This window comes from Suncus etruscus, chromosome 20 (assembly GCF_024139225.1).
Source record: "Suncus etruscus isolate mSunEtr1 chromosome 20, mSunEtr1.pri.cur, whole genome shotgun sequence".
Taxonomy (NCBI): Eukaryota; Metazoa; Chordata; class Mammalia; order Eulipotyphla; family Soricidae; genus Suncus; species Suncus etruscus.
The window spans coordinates 26,060,159-26,080,739 of NC_064867.1; the positions used below are offsets into that span (position 1 = coordinate 26,060,159).

The 20,581-nt window shown below is 36.6% G+C and overlaps 1 protein-coding gene across 2 annotated transcripts in view; it reads left to right on the forward strand.

The window, feature by feature from the left end:
• ATP2C1 (ATPase secretory pathway Ca2+ transporting 1) overlaps positions 1-20,581 on the forward strand; it is a 135,861-nt gene that overhangs the window by 82,916 nt on the left and 32,364 nt on the right. For both annotated transcript variants that reach the window (XM_049766498.1, XM_049766499.1), the window contains exons 8-11: positions 8,909-9,064; positions 10,109-10,177; positions 11,493-11,568; positions 17,708-17,774. In XM_049766498.1, the coding sequence (XP_049622455.1) occupies positions 8,909-9,064; positions 10,109-10,177; positions 11,493-11,568; positions 17,708-17,774 (368 nt within the window). The remainder of the gene's footprint in view (positions 1-8,908; positions 9,065-10,108; positions 10,178-11,492; positions 11,569-17,707; positions 17,775-20,581) is intronic.

Sequence of the window (20,581 nt, forward strand, 5' to 3'; positions counted from 1 at the left end):
CTGGATAGTATATAAGCAATGAATGCATTTCTCACAGCTTTAATTTCTGGGGAATAAAAAAATCAATGAAACTGGGTTAGAGGATCTCTGGGTCTCTTTGTTAAAAACCATTTACAAAAGTACCACTCTTGTGACTTAACTTCATGCTTGGGTGTTAGAATTTTAGCATATGACTTTGGGGCAGGAGGACCCCTTAAATTTGACTTAGCATTTGGAGAAGCTACTTTTGAAAAGTGAGAAATATTTGGTTGTAGATAAAGAATTCACATTAGTAGCTATTTTTGTTGTTTGTTTTGTGTCCAAACTCTGGACTATGCTCAGAGCTCACTCTTGACTCTACTCAGAGGTCACTTCTGTTGGTGCTTGGGAATACATGGTTCTTGAAATTTAGCCAGGGTCAACTAGGTACAAGGCAAACACCTCTCTAGTCTTCTCTCTGATCTTGATAGCAACTTTAAGAATTAATATATATATATAAAAGAATTAATATATAGTTGATTTGAGTATTCAGTTTTATAATTTAAGAAGTGACATTTTATAGATATGATTTTGTGGTGCCAGAGATTGAACCAGGGACAACTGTGTGTGCAGTTCAAACACCTTACTGGCTTACTGTCTGTCCAATCTCAGTGAATCAGATCTTTATGAAAATGTGTGTCACACATTATGAGAGACATCAAAGTAATTGAACTCATTGAATTCTTTAGAGTGATTGAATTCATCTGAATATGGAACATATGGCTTACACATACAAATCATTCACCATAAAATGAAATAGCACTCTGTAAGTACAAAGAATGGGGCTCAGAAATTTAGAGAAAGGAATGGTTAAATTCTGATTTGATGTCTCAGACAGCATGGGTTTGGAAGTGATAATAGAGAGTACTGGGCAGAAAAGAGAGAAAAGAAATAGGAATTAGATCATTGGATATTCTAATATCTAATACAGTGGTACCATATGTGAAGAATCGAAAAATGTCTCATGGAATTTGATTCAGAAGGATCTTGTATAGAAAACTCAATTTAAATTTTTTGTTGTTTTTTTTTTTTGTTTGTTTTGTTTTTTGGGCCACACCTGGTGATGCTTGGGATACTCCTGGCTATACACTCAGAAATCATCACTCCTGGCTTGGGGGAGTATATGGGGATCGAACTGAGGTCCGTCTTAGATTAGCATGCACAAGACAATGCCCTAACGTTTGCGCTTCCGCTCCAGCCCCCAATTTATGTATTATTATTAAAGAATTGATTTTTTTTTTGTTTTGTTTTTGGGCCACACCCGCTCAGGGGCTATTCCTGACTCTGCTCAGAAATAGCTTCTGGCAGGCTTGGGGACCATATATGATTCTGGGAATCAAATCTGGATCCTTCCTGGGTTGGCCACGTGTAAGGCAAATGCCCTATCGCTGTGCAATCTCTTTGGCCCCCAAAGAATTAATTTTAAAGGCCATGTGCAGCTTATAAAAGGATGTTACCTTTAATCTGACTATAGTGTGTAGGATCAATAGAAGGCATGGAAGACAGAATTGGGCACCTAGTTTTAAGAGACCCTGAAAACTCATTAGCATGCCATTTATGTCTTTGGAATTAATGGGCTATTCATAAATGCCTAGAGTTTGCCAGTTTTTAATTAATTATATTGGAAAGTATTAGAGTATGTAGAGTTATGGAAAGCATAAGGAATCTTAGGAGCTATATGGAGAACATAACTATTCTCTTGTCTACATAAAGTTTCTTTGAAAAGACAATAAATTACATTACTTGGGTGAATGAAATAACTGATAACAGCAAGTATTAAGAATGTTTATTTTATGCTCATTTCAGTAAGTCTTTTATTTTTACTTTTTAGTGAAGCAAGAGAGTTTTTAATGAAACTTATTTAGGAATAAGGGAATATTTAGAAATAAGGGAAGATAGCAATATATGTGTTAAAGAGAGAAAGCAGACTTCTTCAGAGTGGAAATGATCAAACAATGAAACAGAAACAGACAACTGAGATACATGTTCAAAGCAGAACATAGGCTTGAAGAGCAAACATTTAGTAGGTTCTGTAAAATATTTTTTAAACTCATGTTACCTCCCTTCCTATTGGTTCTTTTAATTAATTTATGACCAGAACTTGGATTATGCTTTCTTAGAGTTTGTAGATCTTTCAGTTGATATAAACAAACTTTTCCCCCAGACAATCTTATTGGAAATCATGGAGTTTGTCATTAACTTATTCAAAACTGGACTTCTTCTTATCCGTGATCTCTTCAAATATTTCTAACCCATTTCTGGGGTATTTTTTATTGGAGTGTTCTTTGGGCCACACCTAGTAATGCTCAGGGGTTACTCCTAGCTCTGCATTTAGGAATCACTCTTGGCAGTGCTTGGAGGACCATAGGGATGTGAGGATCAATCATAGTTGGCCATGTGCAAGGCAAGCGCCCCCTACCACTGTGCTGTCTCTCTAGTTTCATGGTTTTTTGTTTTTTTTTTTGGTTTTTGGGCCACACCCGGTGACACTCAGGGGTTACTCCTGGATATGCGCTCAGAAGTCGCTCCTGGCTTGGGGGACCATATGGGACGCCGGGGGATCGAACCGCGGTCCGTCCTAGGCTAGCGCAGGCAAGGCAGGCACCTTACTTCTAGCGCCACCGCCCGGCCCCAGTTTCATGTTTTTTTTATGGTGTATGTTTCATGGTATGCTTACAGATTTCTTAGGCTTTGTCACTTAATTCTTTTTTATTCTGGCTTTCAAAATGGTTGATTTCATTTTATTATCTTCAGTTTTACTCATATCTCCCATTTACCAGATCTGTTATTCAACCCATGTAGTGAAATTTTTATATTTTATACTTGTATGCATCAGGAACTAGGAGCTCTATTTTTCATATTTCTTTTTCTTTATTGATAGCTCTTTTGTTCATTAATTATTTTTTTCTGCCTATGACTTCCTTTAGTGTATGGGACATATTTGAGAGAGTTGATTTAAAGTCTTTCTGTTCAGTCTTGACCTTTTTTAGGTATAGGTTCTTTAATATTTTTTTTCTATGAATGGTTCTTATCTATATGCTTCATTATATATGCTTTGTAAATTTTTGTTGTAAAATGGATTTTTTTTTTGTTTTTTTTTTTTTTTTTTTGTTTTTGGGTCACACCCGGCGGTGCTCAGGGGTGACTCCTGGCTGTCTGCTCAGAAATAGCTCCTGGCAGGCACGGGGGACCATATGGGACACCGGGATTCGAACCAACCATCTTTGGTCCTGGATCGGCTGTTTGCAAGGCAAACGCCGCTGTGCTATCTCTCCGGGCCCAAAATGGATATTTTTAATATTATATCATTTCTCTGAACATTAGAGTACTCTTTCTCAAGGGTTTTTCCAGTCTGTTTTGTTTTGAGGCTATACCCGGGAGTGGTCAGGAATTACTCCTAACACTGTTCTGAGTCCTGATATGCTCATGGAACTGTATGTGCAGGGGGATTGAATCATTGGCTGCATGCAGGACAATTCTACTGTTCTAGCCCCAAGGTTTGTTTTTGATTGCCAAAGGCTGCAGTGGTTTATTTTGTTAGTGACTTTTTCAGGTTCTTTTTTTTTTTTTTTTTGCAAAGATCATGTTCCTTGTAGTGTGCGGACACTAAAATTTCTGTTGCTATATTTGAGTAGTCATCCATATCCATTTGGAGGCCAAAGGGGCTGTGTAAAAGCTTTTCTTCCTGACTCTGCAGTTTGTCTCAGAACTTGAACATTTCTTCAACTCAGCTAAGCTGCCTCCAGCACTGCCTTCCCTTCTACCTCCTGCTTGCACCAAACTAAAAGATGCACGATGGGGCCAAGTCTAGCGGCCTCACTGGCTTTGTGGTTTCAGGCATGTATTTCACACTGTCTTCCCAGTATGTATTGCAGGGCTTCCAAGCTCTTAATCTTTACAATTTCCACTATACTTTCTTCCTTTCCAGTTTTTTAGGTATCTACTGCTTGCCTTTTTCTGTCCCTGGACTTTTGGCAGATACCTTGATGGCTACTCTTAACGGTATGGCTGTGGGAAATGGGTCAGTACCTGCTCTAGGCCCTCAGGGACTGCCAGGCAGGTGAAAACACATAAGCATAATATTTTGAGACCATCCCTTGCCACCCCTAAACCCTGACAGGAAAATGGGTGTTTAGCCCCCATAGCTTCTGAGTCCCTGGGGAATGTAGAAGATGATAGGAAAACAGAAATGCCTTAGGCTTTCTGATTGAAACTCGGCTGCTTTTTTCTGCATTGAGTACTCTTTAAATTGGTTTATATTTTATATGCTAGTATTGTCTTGCTAGTTTTGCCAGCAAATGATTATTTTACTGGAGGGATAAATCTTTGGTGCCCTATTTCACTGGTTTCTGGGAATTTATTCTTTCTTGCATTGTAAGTTTTTATATTGAAGCCAGTGCAGTTTTTAGTAGGTAAATTTGATTGATTTGTAATAAATCGCTCCCCATCATTGTGATTTATCACAGAAATTTTGTGGAATTTGTTGTTTTAGTTTATGGACTGCACCCAACCATGCTCAGGAGATATTCCTGGATCTGTACTCAGGAAATTACTCCTAATGATGTTCTGGGGACTGTATAGGAAGGATGGCTGGTATTTGTCTTTCGTTGACCTCATGCAAGGCAAGTGCCCTACTATCTGTTTAGCCCCTTGGTTTTGGGCCATGCCTGCAGTGCTCCAGGCTTATCCCTGATTCTGTGCTCACGTGTCACTTCTGGTGGGGCTTGGTACCATATGTGGTATTGGGAATTGAAGGACACGTGCAAGACAAGTGCCCTCCTTACACATTATACTATTGCTCTGGACCCTGAAACCTTGTGTTCGAAACTGTCTGAATTATTAAACTAATAAACAGACTTGTAGTAAAGAATAATTTATGTAAGAAGTAGAGATTTTTTTGTCTGTTTGTTTTGGGGCTATATCCAGAGCATTCCTGGCTGTACAATCAGAAATCACTCCTGGTAGGCTCAGGGATCATATGGTATGCTGGGGATTGAATTCCAGTTTAGAAGCATGCAAGGTAAATGCCACTGTGCTATCACTCCAGCCCCAGAAGTAGAGATTTTTAATTAGCTGTCAAAAGAAATGGAGAATGATGAAGAAAGACTATGTTGTATTGATGGAATTGAGAAGTATTTCTATTTGCTAAAAACTAATGTAATTATTACATTTGACATTAGAAAGGATGTGCATTTCTGTGATACTTTAATCATTGTATGGCTTAGAAATTTATTATTCTTAAACCACTGGAAGTATTTTTTTCTTAGATTTAAGCCCGGCTTAGTGTTTTATTGCTGAATTTTTTTAAGCTCAGTAACTTAAAAGCAGTGTTTAATGAAGGAGTGATACTCATATCTAAAATGCTAAAAAGAAAACAATTCTCATTAAGCTACTAGAATTAAAACACAATATAGATGGGTTTACAGTGAGACTTAATTAGAGCCTTGGTATTAATATTCTCATTTACATGGGTAGGATTATTGCAGAGGTGAATTCTTTTTGGATTAGTGAAGCCATAGAGATCATTAAATAAAGGCTGGTCCTTAAATTTTTGCAGCTTCATCAAGTTGAATCTATATAGTTGTCAGAAAGTTAATTTTTGCAAGCACTTATCATGGGGGCTAAAATCCACGTACTGGGGGCCGGGCGGTGGCGCTAAAGGTAAGGTGCCTGCCTTGCCTGCGCTAACCTTGGACGGACCGCGGTTCGATCCCCCGGTGTCCCATATGGTCCCCCAAGCCAGGAGCAACTTCTGAGCACATAGCCAGGAGTAACCCCTGAGCATTCCCGGGTGTGGCCCAAAAACCAAAAAAAAAAAAAAAAAAAAAAAAATCCACGTACTGTATGTTTTCAGTATATAACTTATACTATTTGTTTGATTGTGTTTTGATTGTTAGTATGATAGAGCTCATGAAGAATTTCAAATTATATTTGATTTCTTTTGAATGAACAGTGAGAGGAATCTTGTTTAAGGGAGCAAAAGTTAAAAAAAAATCCACTATGTTAGAAGATTTTCTCACTTTTGGAAAACCTTTATGTCTTTGGCACTTTTTTTACCTAATGTTTTATTGAAATAATCTTGCTTTCTCAAAGGTTGATATTCAAATTGTAAATTCAGGTGCATTCTGATTCTTATTACTATTCTGACTTTTGAATTGTGTTGTATCTTATTTTATTTTATTTTTTGCTTTTTGGATCACACCTGGCAATGCTCAGGGGTTACTCCTGGCTCTAGGCTCAGAAATCGCCCCTGGCAGACTCAGGGACCATATGGGATTCCTGGGATTTGAACTACCGTCCTTCTGCTGGAAAGGCAAACGCCTTGCCTCCATGCTATCTCTCCGGCCCCGAATTGTGTTGTATCTTATTCATATTTTTACCAGAATGCCTGAGGAACCATATGAGTTACCAGGAATCAAACCTGGGTCGGCAAGGCAAACACCCTACCCACTGTACTATCACTTAAGCTCCTGATATTTCTTTGTAGATTATGTAAATTATAACTTTATTTTATGTAATAGGTATGCCAAAATTTTTAAATATCACTCTTAGATATGACATCCTTTACTTCTTGTGAAAACCCATATAGTTATCACTAGAAAATAATCTTGTTCAGACAGTCAAGATCTATGCAGCTTGAAATATTGATTTCTCTGATAGTATATTGAAATTTGAGTTCGCTAATTTATAGGAAAAAGATCCAAGCCAACTTTCCATATTAGTTTGTACATGATAGGCTGGTTGCTATTATGTCAAAGATGATGTCCCTCTTTTTTTTTTTTCTGAAGAAATACCTGATTTGATCAGAGAATTTTTTTTGGGCGGTGGGGGGGGCGGTCCACACCTGGCAGCACTCAGGGATCACTCCCGGCTCCACGCTCAGAAATCGCTCCTGGTAGGCTCGGGGATCATATGGGATGCCAAAATTCGAACCACCGTCCTTCTGCATGCAAGGCAGAAACACCTTACCTCCATGCTATCTCTCTGGCCCCTTGAGCAGAGAATTTATTTCAAGTGGCTATTGCACTGCTATGGCTGACTCTGAAGTTATAGGTTGTTAATTAGGAAATAAAGCTGTACGTTTTCTTCTCTTTTCAAAAGGATTATGCTTATACTCCTTGACCTGTGCTCAGTTAATGTTAGTGTTTATTCTTGTATAAAGTTTCTAATATTTAAAATAAAATATCTTCAAAGAGAACATAAATGCCTTCTCTCTGAGAGGAGTTAGTAAAAGAGACACTTCCAAAGAATGTCCTAAAGACCCTTTACAAGAACTTACAAAGGACCCAAAGGATTGGGAAACACTGTTCCAGCAATTCTTGAGGTGTTCATCAAAATCATAGCTTTTGGTAGTTTATTTTGTTTTCTTCTGTGTTTGAGTTGGGCAGTGATTTTTCTAAGAAATTCTGAGGCATAGTAGAAATAATGGAGATTTGCTGGGATCTCACTTGGACAGCACCTGCCGTTTCTGTATTCTGTGAAGGTTCCCATATTTTTATTTCATACTATTGTATCATAACTTTTAGGATGTACTACTCTAGGGGATTTTAAAGTTTTAAAATTGGATTTTAAAAATCTTCCCTGACTAGTTTTCTTATTGCCTCGTGTGTGGGGAGGCATGGAGGAAAGGGAGGGTAGTTTAATATATTGTCTACTATCAATCAGTCATATATCAAATATACAATGTCAGCTAACATCTAATAATATATTTGGAAACCAAGCTAGGTTATAGATGCAGTGTTTACCACATATAAAATGATGACTTTTTTTTTTCCAGTTTGGTATATGGCTACTTAGTTGTATTCGAATTGAAGCCCTTTTACAATATTAGGAGATGAGGTGATGTCCTGATTTGCATGGGAATATTTTACACATTTTTTGAATTGTTGCTAATATATTTAGGATAGTGATGTGTTTTAGCAAGAAGACTATCAAAATATGAGTCCCAAATGATGAAATAATTCTTTTGTTAATGTCTTTAATATCCTTTATTATTTTTTCCCATGATTGTTTTTAATCTCCTAAATTTTTCTTTTTTTTTTTTTTTGGTTTTTTTTTTTTTTTTTGGGGGTCACACCCGATGACGCTCAGGGGTTACTCCTGGCTATGCGCTCAGAAGTCGCTCCTGGCTTGGGGGACCATATGGGATGCCGGGGGATCGAACCGCGGTCCATCCTAGGCTAGCGCAGGCAAGGCAGGCACCTTACCTTTAGCGCCACCGCCCGGCCCCATCTCCTAAATTTTTTTCCAGAAACTTAGCCATGGCAAAATTAGGAAATAGTATTTTCTTTTGAGAGTTGAACTTTGAACGGTATTCAGCTAAAGTCTTAGCTACTATCTTTTTTTGTGTGTTTGTTGAGAGTGAGAATGTGGTTTTGGGGTTGGTTTGAGTTTTGTGTCATACTTGGTAGTTGTTCAGGGCTTACTCCTGGCTCTATGCTCAGTGATCACTCCTGCCGGTCCTCAGAGAACCATATATATATATACACACACACACACACACACACACACACACACACACACATATACATATACACGGTAGGCAGGGGTCAAGCCAGATTGGTATCATGTAACCTTAACCCTAGTACTATATCTGGCCCATCAGATATAGCTATATAGCTTTTGCCTAGCTATATTTTTAATAATAGCTGTTTATACAGCTTATGAAATCTACATTCCATGTTACATTTTGTTGACATAATTTTTCATTTTAATACACAGTAGTTGTATTTTGGTCTTTCATATATGATCAAAGCTTTGGGTAACAGTTAAGAGATATTTGAGGAAACATTATGATCAGAAGCTCTTTAGATAGTAAATGTAGCAGAATCTTCGAACTTGACCTTAGTGGCTCAATGCTTTAGTGATTCATGCTTTCTGTTCCCTTCAGGCTGTGGATCTTTCCATTGACGAGTCCAGCTTGACAGGGGAGACAACTCCTTGTTCTAAAGTGACAGCTCCTCAGCCTACTGAAAGTAATGGAGCTCTTGCATCAAGAAGTAACATCGCCTTCATGGGAACACTGGTCAGATGTGGCAAAGCAAAGGTAATTAAGAAAATTGGAAATAGCGTTTCTCTGTAATTGAATCTGTTTCTTCGTGTTTCATATTTTCCCTCCCCTCTTGGTTGTGGTTGTTGTTGTTGTTGGTTGTTGTTGTTGTTGTTGTTGTTGTTTTGTAATTTTGTTTTTGTACCACACCTGGTGGCACTCAGAGATTATTCCTAACTCTGTGCTCAGAAATTGCCCCTGGCAGGCTCGGGACCATATGGGATGCCAGGAATCGAACCCAGGTCCTACCCAGGTTGCTTGCGTGCAAGTCAAATGCCCTACTGCTCTGCTCTTGCTCCACCTCACCCCTTTCTCCGGCTATTTTTATGTGTCTTTTCCAAATAGGTAACAAAATAACCATAAAATTAGAAACTGTGTCCCTGAAATGTGACTTGTGGATAACATCATTATAATATAAATAAAATTGTATTGATACTGGTTTTAATTTTCTGACTAGAGGGGTTGGAGAGATAGTGTAGTGGTTAAGGTGCTTGCGTTGTATTCTGCACCCCACTATTCAGATTCAGCACCACATATGGGCCCTTCTACTATAGTCCTGAGTGCATACCCAAGAGTAGACCCTGACTACCACTGGATTTGTGTCTCATAAAATTTCTTACTATCATTCACCTACTAATTAATATCTGGAGGTTTCTAATATTCCATTGGCATAAAGAGATCATTAGTAACACTTGTGGGGGAAAGAAACTTGAATATTGTATGTAAGAAAGATTCATATATATCAGTCAGAAATACTGATACAGACAAAAGAATAGGCATCAGAATTACTAATGAGTTTAACAAAATGTTATTTTTTAAGGCTTCTTTTATAAGTTGTTTGTACTAATGATCTATAGTTACATCAAAAATGAATTTGCTTTGACAACTTGGATGTGTACATCAAACAAATTGATTATGAATTTGACTTTGGAGAATGCATGGTAGTAGGTTTTTTTTTTAATTTTTGATTTGAGAGCAGTGTTTTCATGTGAATATAATTGGATTTTTCTGTGTGTTTTTTTTTTTTTTCTTTTCTTTTAGGGCATTGTCATTGGAACTGGAGAAAATTCTGAATTTGGGGAGGTTTTTAAAATGATGCAAGCAGAAGAAGTGAGTACTTAGTATTTTTAGTATTAATTTTAAATCTATTCTTTTTAAGGAAAAAAAGTATATGTTACTGGATTATTTTATGTAGTACTGAACATTTTATTTCAAATATTATTCTGTTCTCTGTATTTAACATTCTGGAAGTTTATAATTTGAAGGGTTTGAACACTGTTAATTTTTTAAAACATGTAAATATTGTTGATAGAAAAGAGATTTACAGGGGCCCGGAGAGATAGCACAGCGGCGTTTGCCTTGCAACCAGCCGATCCAGGACCAAAGGTGGTTGGTTGGAATCCCGGTGTCCCATATGGTCCCCCGTGCTTGCCAGGAGTTATTTCTGAGTAGACAGCCAGAAGTAAACCCTGAGCACAGCCGGTGTGGCCCAAACCTCACCCCCCAAAAAAAAACAAAAAAAGATTTACAGTGTTTACTGTTTTTATAAGTTAACTTTATTATATTGATTTTAAAATAAATGTATTGTATCTCAAAATGTATCTTCTTAAATTTCTAACTTTACATATTTCAAAGTAAGGATGGATGGATTTAGGAAGTAAAATAATATGGAAAACATCCTTGATCAAGTATATCGAAGATTTGTTTTTACTTAAAATTCTTATATACTAAAATGTTATATTTTATGAATGTCATATTTTTTTTTCAAAATCTTGTGAATTTCTCAGCTAACTTGCCAAGATTCCTGTTATGATTTATAAGGTGTAAAAAACAAGAAGAATCTTGGCAGCTAAGTGGTAGTTTAGCAAGAGAGCAGATCAGAGAGTTGCCAGGTTAAAAGTCTTGGTGGTTTGCATTTTTGTGGTTCAGAAAGGAATACTGGAATGGAGAAGCATTTGGCCATGGACTTTCTCAAATAAACAGACATTTTAAAATGCAAAGCTTTGGCATTCCTTGATAGGTGTGCTTGGGAAATAAAGTTTAGCCTCTGTTTCCTCCGAAGGAGCTATATAACTCTTAACCATATACCCTTAGGGAGAGGCGCTTTATGTCAAACATTAGCATGTGTGTCAGGCATAAATGGACTCCCTGGCACCTAAGATATGTTTCTAAGGGGCCCGGAGAGGTAGCACAGCGGCATTTGCCTTGCAAGCAGCCGATCCAGGACCAAAGGTGGTTGGTTCGAATCCCGGTGTCCCATATGGTCCTCCGTGCCTGCCAGGAGCTATTTCTGAGCAGACAGCCAGGAGTGACCCCTGAGCGTCGCAGGGTGTGGCCCAAAAAACAAAAACCAAAAAAAAAAAAAAAAAAAGATATCTTTCTAAATTTAGTAAGTCACGATGACACTCTTCTCTGTTTTGTCAAGGCACCAAAAACTCCTCTACAGAAGAGCATGGACCTCCTAGGAAAACAACTTTCCTTTTACTCCTTTGGTATAATAGGTAAGTGGAATGAATATGTGTGTCTCATGTATTTACTTGGATTTACCTTGAGATGGAAGGGGGAATTTAGATACACATTTACTATGTTTTACCTTACTACTTTTTAAAAACTAAAAATCTATCTACATATTTTCCTTTTCTCTGACAATAAAACCGAAACTTGTAATTTCTATAATCACTGAGCATTTCTAAAAGCATTCATTTTTTTAAAGCATTCATTTTTCTGATTTTCTATGTAATATAGTTTTGTTTTATAATAGATGACTTTAATATATATATACTGTTATTAACAGTTTATCATTAAATTAAATACGTGATTTCAACAATTAAAAGGTTGCATAGTTCTCTGTGTGTGAGAGAAAATGTGTTGTATATACGTATAAAATCAGGTCTTGGGACTGGAGAAATAGTTTAACAGATGAGTGCTTTCTCTGCATGTAGAAGATTCTATCCCTTCTACCTCATGGCACCCTCGTAATAAGTGATCTCAGGACCCTTCCCCACACACAAATCAGGACTCCCTTACATTTTTTAAAAATACTTCATATAAAACTTCAGAAGCGGGACCAGAGAGATAGTATGGAGATAAGGCGTTTGCCTTCCATGCAGAAGGTCGGTGATTTGAATCCTGGCATCCCATATGGTCCCCTGTGCCTGCCAGAGGCGATTTCTGAGCATAGAGCCTGGAGTAACCCTTGAACGCTGCCAGGTGTTACCCAAAAACCAAACACCAAAAAAACAACAACAACAAATACTTCAGAAGCAACATCTTACTGTAAATACCCCTAATTTCTCCAGAATAAATTAAGACTAAAATTACTGGTCAGAGACTTTCACATAGGACTTTTTTTCCTATTCCTAGTATAATCTTGGCAAAGCTAAAGTGTCTCATATCATCCTTTATCATTTTCAAGGTTGTTGTCATTAATGGTTGCATGTTAGCTTACTTTATTTTCTAGTTAACAGAAACCGAGCATTTAGTCATGCGTACTGATTCTCCTAAGATCCTCCTCTCACCCAACCCTTTTTTGTAGCTTGAGATTGAGATTAGTAACAACTCCTTCTATAATTATGATAACAATAGCTGTGGTTTTTAGTTGCAATCCCCCCATTCTTTAGTAGTTCATTGGTATATATATGTGTAAGTATATATATTTACACATGTACTTACATGATATTTTGTTAGTATTTATATAGTAAATAGTACCTTAAGCTCTGGTTCATAAAGTATCTAATGGAAATACTTCATTTCGCCATTAGCAAAGTAACAGCTATAGAATACATACTGGATAAGAATATGTTTCAACAAGCTTTATGGACATCAGCCTGGAACCCATTGATTATAGTTTGCCAGCTTCTGGTATAATTTTCTAGATATATTTTTTTATCCTAATAGTATTGTTTGTGATAGGATAGGACAGTGGTCAGCAACCTGCGGCCCGTGAGCCACATGTGGCTCTTTACACTTTTACTTTGGCTCTTCTGTGTGCCCGGCGGCCCCTCCAGGAGTCAGGACTCTGCTTCTAGCCTCTGTCAGTGCGTGCCCGTGTGCTGCCCCTGCAACCAGCTCCAAGAGTGTAAGATGATACCCAGTATCAACCCTAAACAAAGGTGTTCCATTCCCCCAACGGTCATCCTTTCTTAAACCTCTTGCTTTGATATGTAAAAGTCCACTGAATATACTTTTGTCTCTATCTCTTGACCTGAAACCTCCTGGTATTGGGAATTGGTTTTAATAAAGAAAGAGGTGTTCTAGCTTTTTGGGCTCAAGGCAGAGAGTACAAGGTAAAAGGCCATGGACTCCATGATCATCCTTTCCTGGCTTTATTATTTCTTTCCTGCTACCCTGCTTCTTCAGACCAGGTTGGGTGGGGTTTAGAAATGCAGTGCCTGGAGTGATCTTAAAACACCTATTTTATTTTGCACAAGAGTGGGCATCTTCCATGAAGGGATTATCAACCCAGAGTTTACTTTTCCGTGGATTCTCATGTTCAGAGTACTCATGATTAAAGTTGTGAGCTAATAATGCCCTTAAATGCTGTTTTTTTCATATTGATTATGACTTTCTGCATAATATAAGTGCCAATCAGAAATTTTTTGCAAGAATGGGAACATTTCAATATCTCCTTCTCAGACACAGCTATCCCAGAATCAGATTCTTTTTTGAACACATCCATCTTATGTCTCACTGTGAAAACTACTTGTGAAACTCCCCTGCAAAGGAATATTAAATCCATAGAGAAAATGAACAATGTCTGCCAAATACACAAGCTTAGCTACCCATTCCTTGTCCAATTGGGGCTGTACAAAGTCAGAATTCTGCTCTCACTAGAACTGCACTACTTCTTCCCTCTTGCCAACAAGGCGAGAGAGCACCCTTCCCCTGAACAGCCACTTCACTTCTTCATGGAGAAGATGCTAGTAGTGGGCATCTATACTCTCACCCCAGGTGGTGAATAGCCTGGATTTGATCACAATTGTGAATTTCACAAATTATCTTTATTGTGTCATCTGTCACAGAGTTTAGTTCAGCAGGGAGTTTTTTGAATCCAATCTATCATACAATGAGTGGATACAATGTACGGGTGTGCAAGTTCTGTTTCTTGTGACTACACAAAAACACTGAGCCATGCACAGTGCATCATCTGTACATACATCAACACATCAGATTATTATCCTGAGTGAAATGAGTCAAAAGGAGAGGTGTAGACACAGATTAATCACTTGTGGCATATAAGAATAATAAGTGCCAATATGGTAATAATATCTAGAGAAAATAGGGATGAGGGACAGGAGGACTAGTCCATGATAGGAAACTTGCCATAAAAAGTGGTGAGTTCAGTTAGAATAGAGAAAGGTACATTATGACATTGATAGTTGGAACATATCACTCTGGACAAGAACTGGATGCTGAAAATGGATGTGACATGCATGGTACCCTTTAATTAACAATATTGCAAACCATGGCTTCATAAAGTTAATTTTCCAAGCCTCAGTGTCATAAAGGAAAAGAGAGAAAAAAGTAAAATGCCTGCCCCTGACATAGGCAGAGGAGGGTGAAGGGGAAGGAAACAAGGGACATTGATGGTGGGGAAAGTGCACTGGTGAAGGGTGGTGTACATTCTATGATTGAAAATCAAGTCTGAATAATTTTGTAAGAAATACGCTTAAATAAAAATATTTTTAAAATGTTTCAAGCACTCTATTATAATTCCTTTATGATATATCATATGCCTTTAACAAAGTGCCATTTTTGTTTTTGTGTGTATTTTAGTTTGGTTTCTTGCAGCACACACTAAAGTGTCAATAGATTTTTTTCCTTTCAGTGAAATCACTACTTTTCTCTAGAACACTGTCTTTGCTTTTAAAGATTATTAAAAGGTTTTTCTCTTTTACCTGTTTCATCTCCATATTGTAAGGTTTCAAATTTTCAGCACATTTTGGTTATCAAGAGGAAACGTTTTGAAACGTTTTGCTTCCTTATTATCAGAAATCAAAGCATTTTTCCTAGAGAAGGGTGTTCACTATCCAGAATTAACAATCGATCAGTGGCTTAAAAAACTGTATTTTCATGGTGGATGTTACTTCACATCTAAATCAGCTTAATCATAAACTACAGGGGAAAGTAAACACAATTTTTTCGATGTTAGAAGAAGTTATTTTATTTGAAAAGAAATCTGTTTTTGCTCAAGATTTTGACAGAGAAACTTTGATTCACCTTCCAAGCCTGTTGAAACATAGCCAAGAAAATAATTCTGATATTGACATTACCTGTTTTAAAACAGCACTTTTAAATATGAGGGAAGCTTTTCTCAAAAGGTTTCAGGCAGTGGTCCTCAAACTATGGCCCGCGGGCCACATATTGTATTTGTATCTATTTTGTTTCTTCATTGCAAAATAAGATATATGCAGTGTGCATAAGAATTCATTCGTAAGTTTTGTTTTTACTATAGTCAGACCCTTCAATGGTCTGAGGGACAGTGAACTGGCCCCCTGTTTAAAAAGTTTGAGGACCCCTGGAGGATTTCAGAAACAGCACAGCCTTTGTTAAAAAAAAAAAAAAACAAAAAAACCTCTGGATGCCACTGTAACGGAATCAAATTTTTCTCCCTTTAATATCGACATTGGCAACTTTGAAATGCAATTGCTGGATTTAAAAACAAAGAACTGTTGAGCTCAAAATTTGAATGTCTTTGTGCTAATTTAGAAAGATTGGAGAAACACAAATGTGAACTTAATTCACAGCACAAGTGATCTGCTTTGAAAGACCTGGAAAAAGAAGATATGTTGATTTTTAACACCTGCAATAGTATTCCTGACTCATATAATCAACTAATAAAGCTAGCGTTTGCTGTTCTTTCCTTGTTTGGGTCTACATAGTTATGCGAACAATCATTTTCAAGCATGAATCTTATTAAGATTAAATTGAGAAATCGTCTCATCAATGAGAACCTGGAATCTTGCCTAAAATTAAAAACAACATACAAACCTGACTTACTCAGACTATCCAAGGAAATGCAAGGCCAATGTTTACATTAGTGTTTGTGATTTTGTCAGTCATTGTCAGGATGTAATTTTCTCTACATTGTAAGCAAATTTTATGAAATTTAACGTTATCGATAAATAATATTGTTCTAAAGTTTTTGTTTTATTAGTTGTGTTATTTGTATTCTCCCGACCTATGTGGGTACTTGCATGCAGAATATTCTCAATAAAAACTTATTGAAACTAAAAACAGTGTACCATCCTATGTATTTTCGTTTTTAAAAATGTGGTTCTCGGGGCCAGAGAGATAGCATGGAGGTAAGGTGTTTGCCTCTCTTGCAGAAGGTTGGTGGTTCAAATCCCTGCATCCCATATGGTCCCCTGAGCCTGCCAGGAGAGATTTCTGAGCATAGAGCCAGGAGTAACCCCTGAGCACTGCCAAAAAACAAAACAAAACAAAACAACAAAAAAAAAAAAACCCAAAAAACAAAAAAAAAAACAAAAAAAATGTGGCTCTCAAAATAAATTTCAATCGTGGTTTTGGCGAGATTTGGCTCAGTTGAAAGAAAAAAGGTTGCCGACCACTGGGATAGGATCTCAAAGTTATACTCTGGATCCTTTGTAAAAGATGAAGGAAAACTTGTTTTAAATGTCTATATTATTTTATAATACAATTGCAAGTGACTATTAAAAACTGATGTGTTCTTTATTCCTCACAAAATAGTATTGCTCTTTTCTTCCCTACCTTTATTTTTGATTTTTGTCACACCTGGCAGAACTTAGGGATCACTTCTTGCAGGTCTTAGAATACTCAGTTCCAGTGATCAAACCAGGTTGTCTATGTTTAAGTGCTTTATCTGTGGTATCATTTCTCTTTCTGGCCCTCATCCACTTCTTTTTAGTGGTAAAGGTTAAAGAAGAGAGCACTGGATCAGGTCTTTTAGTTTGGTTCTAATAAAATGTTTTTAGTTTTTATTTTAAATTTCATTTAAGTATTAATTTTTAGATGCTAATGTAATTGTAGATGTTTCAAAACAAGTCCAAAGTACTTCTTTGCTTATAGTATAAGCAGTGTACAATGTCTGATTATCTATTAATGGGAAGTAAGGTTCCAGTATTCATTTTTGAAAGCTTTTAGTAATTAAAGGATTAATATGTTACATGTTTCCTCCTCCCTGTCCCCCCCTATGAAAATACTGGTACTGATTGCTTATACTTGCTTCTCTTGGATATTGCTTTCGGATGAGTGGTAGTGCTGGCAATATGATGTAAAACTGATAGTTGTGTACATGTACATTTAAATTCCCCTGTTGAATGGATTTCTGTGAAACTCTATTGTGTGTGTCTGGTATAGTATATTCTACCCTTTATGTCATGGGAGTTACTGACTGTCCTCAGTTAATTACTATATCCTGGTGTTTCCCAAAGTTGGCAATAACACCCATTCTCTGCTGAAAGCTAGTAGCTTTTAGTGCACTTGTGGGGCACTTCCAATTACTTCACCTAAAGAAGATAGATTTCCAAGGAGGTGCTAAGTGATTTTATTTTTAAATGGACATCAGGCTGAATAAACTTGGGAACCTTTGCCATTTTGTTTTTTCTATGCCAATTATTTTATATAAAAGAGAAAATTGGTGATTTCATTCTTTTCAAGGTATCATCATGTTGGTTGGCTGGTTACTAGGAAAAGATATACTGGAAATGTTTACTATCAGTGTCAGGTAAGTTGTAACTGTTTGTTTATCAATTGAAGTCACCTTTGCCTATTATTTCTCTGATGAGTATACCTATATTCATGTTCTATAATGGATGCGAAAGATTAAGTAAACTTTGGCCTGGAGATAGTATAGTGGATAAGACATTTCTTATGCATGCTCAATTCGTTTTGCTCTCTGGCACTGTATATTATCATCATTCTCCCCCAGCTCCCAGTTGTGATTCCTGAGCAAGGAGTAAGCCATGAGCACTGTAGGGTATGCCACTATCCTCTCCTCCAAGAAAAAAACAATATATAAGCTTATAATATTGCTAGGTAAGCAACTAAGTATATGTTGAAACTGTAGGAAAATGGATACCTATACCTATGGCAGTGAAGAGAACCTATGTTAAATGATATTATCAACTCACTGCTGTATTTATAAACGTATAAAATAAATACATATATATACATATGCATATATTATATATAATATATGTAATTAAGGATTGCCAAACTAAAATTCAGTAAAGACGATAATCTAGTAATAGAAGTTTTGGGGGCCACAGAACCATACCCAGCAATGCTCAGGGGTTGCTCCTGGCTCTGCAGTCAGGAATCACTCTTGGCAGTGCTTGGGGATATGGGATGTCAGGGATGGAATCTGGGTTGGGTGCATGTAAAGAAAGCAACCTATCTGTTGTACTATTGCTGTGGCCCTAAAAAATGAAAAATTAAAGAAATAAAAATAAAACAAGAAAAAGAAACAGTCTGTTTTCAGTGAGTAGTGAAGAATCTGCATTCATGATAGATCATCATAGGACAGATGGCCTGGGGGACCAGCCACATGTTGAGGCAGAGATCTAACCCAAGTCAGCTGCATGGAAGGCAAACAAATTAGCCCTATTGCTCAGGCTCCAGAAATGATACATTTTGATTCTTTGAGCAATATTTTCTTACTCTGAAGTGAGGTATGAGTATAGTTTGAAAGGGTTCTCTGAATGCTCAGCAAGATTAAAAGAATCTTTAATTTTGGTTCATTATTACACACCTAAAGAAAGCCAGTTGGATCATTGTGCAAAGAAAAGAGAGTTAGATGATTTGTCAGGAACTGTAGTTCTCACCCTGGCATCTTTTCAAGCTCTCCCTAAACATTTCAACGAGAACAACTTTCTTAAATTACATTTGATACCTTTGCTCTGAATATAGCAGGCCAGTTACAGCTTCTAAAACATCCTTGCTTCACTTTATTTAGCTCAGGTCCAAGATGATAAAAAACTTATGAATGCAGGTTTATCATGGGTAATTATTTTGTGCTTCACAACAGTATTTTTGTGACATACTCTTTCCAGGGTACCTGCAAGGAAAAAAATGTGTTTTATTATAAGGACCACTCTACCTGGAAATCAAAAGCTATGATGTCCTATGTGAAAGCTTAAGTTTTTCCAGATCTTTATAGAAAGTTTGTCAGTAGGGGGACTTCCTTTTATTAAAATAAAAAAGTGTTGCCTAGCAATATGATTGACATGCTGCCTGTATTATTTCATCATAGACAGATTTAATCACATCAGAAGGGAAACATTTTATAACCCTTTTAGTCACAGTTCTGTTGAATGTCATTAAGAAGAGTAGGGTTTGGTAATATTATCAAAAGTGTCGGAGTTCATTCATTCTCTAAATTTATGTTTAGCCAATGTATCAGTCTAGTTAAGCTCTTAAAGGACAAGTAATCAGAAAATCTTTCTTCTCTATCCTCACCTCAATTTTAGCAAAGCAAGGATGCACAAAAGAAAGGAATCAGATAGGGGAAATACATAGGTGTTTGAAGAAATGTCCTCCAAAAAGTTATTTAGGAGGCCTAGGAAGTAAAAGTTCATATATTAGAATAAGTCATTGGATTAAAAATGAAAAATCAGATGAATTGCAAAGAATACATTCATAGGATGAATAAGAAGTTAAAAGATTTTTGTAGTGTGAAGAAAATCGGTTGTCTTACAGAAGCAATACATTGGAGTCTTTTATAAGAGTAAAAAGCAAAAATTTTAGTAGACTAAAACTCATTCTTGTTGAAATTACCATTAGAGTTCATTGGACTCTTACAAATCTAAAATTCTCAAGTGATATTAGTGACCTTATTTTTTCCTGTCTTGAAACATGCTGCTGTTGTATTTACCTTAGTAATTATTTTAATAATTATTTCCAACTGTGCAAGAAATGAGTAAAACAATTGGTAATTAGAAGAATAATGGGATCGTTTAAAGGTTTGTGGCATAAAACAAATCACTACTGTTATTCTCTAGTTTTCTTCTTATGTTACCCACAGAATGACATTGTTTAGGAAGGCATAACAGAAACCTAGAGATACTATCTTTGTTAATTATTATTTTTGGAGCTTAGAAATTTTAATTTTTTACCATAATGGCAAAAAGAATAATTGACAGAATTTTCATAATTATTAGACAAACCAGAAATGAATGCGAAGAGAAAAGAACCACAATAGTCTTTTAACAACAGGGAGATAATTGAATCATTTACTCAGTCTGAAGCAAGAGCCTGTATCACCTATTTTCTGCTGAAAGGAGATAATATTCTTTTATATTTTAATTAACTTTTAATCAACATGTACCTCATGCCATTTGTGAGTGAAGAAAGATAGTGGGTATGAATTACAAGATGGTTAAAGGAAATCAGTGACATAGTTCATTGGATTCATCATTGTATTGGCTTTTATGAATCTTAAAGTGAAACACTTTACAGTTCTGTTGAAAAAGGTGGCATTTCCAAAAGTTGTGAACCATCAATGTATTGGTAGTGTTGCATTTTGAAGAAACA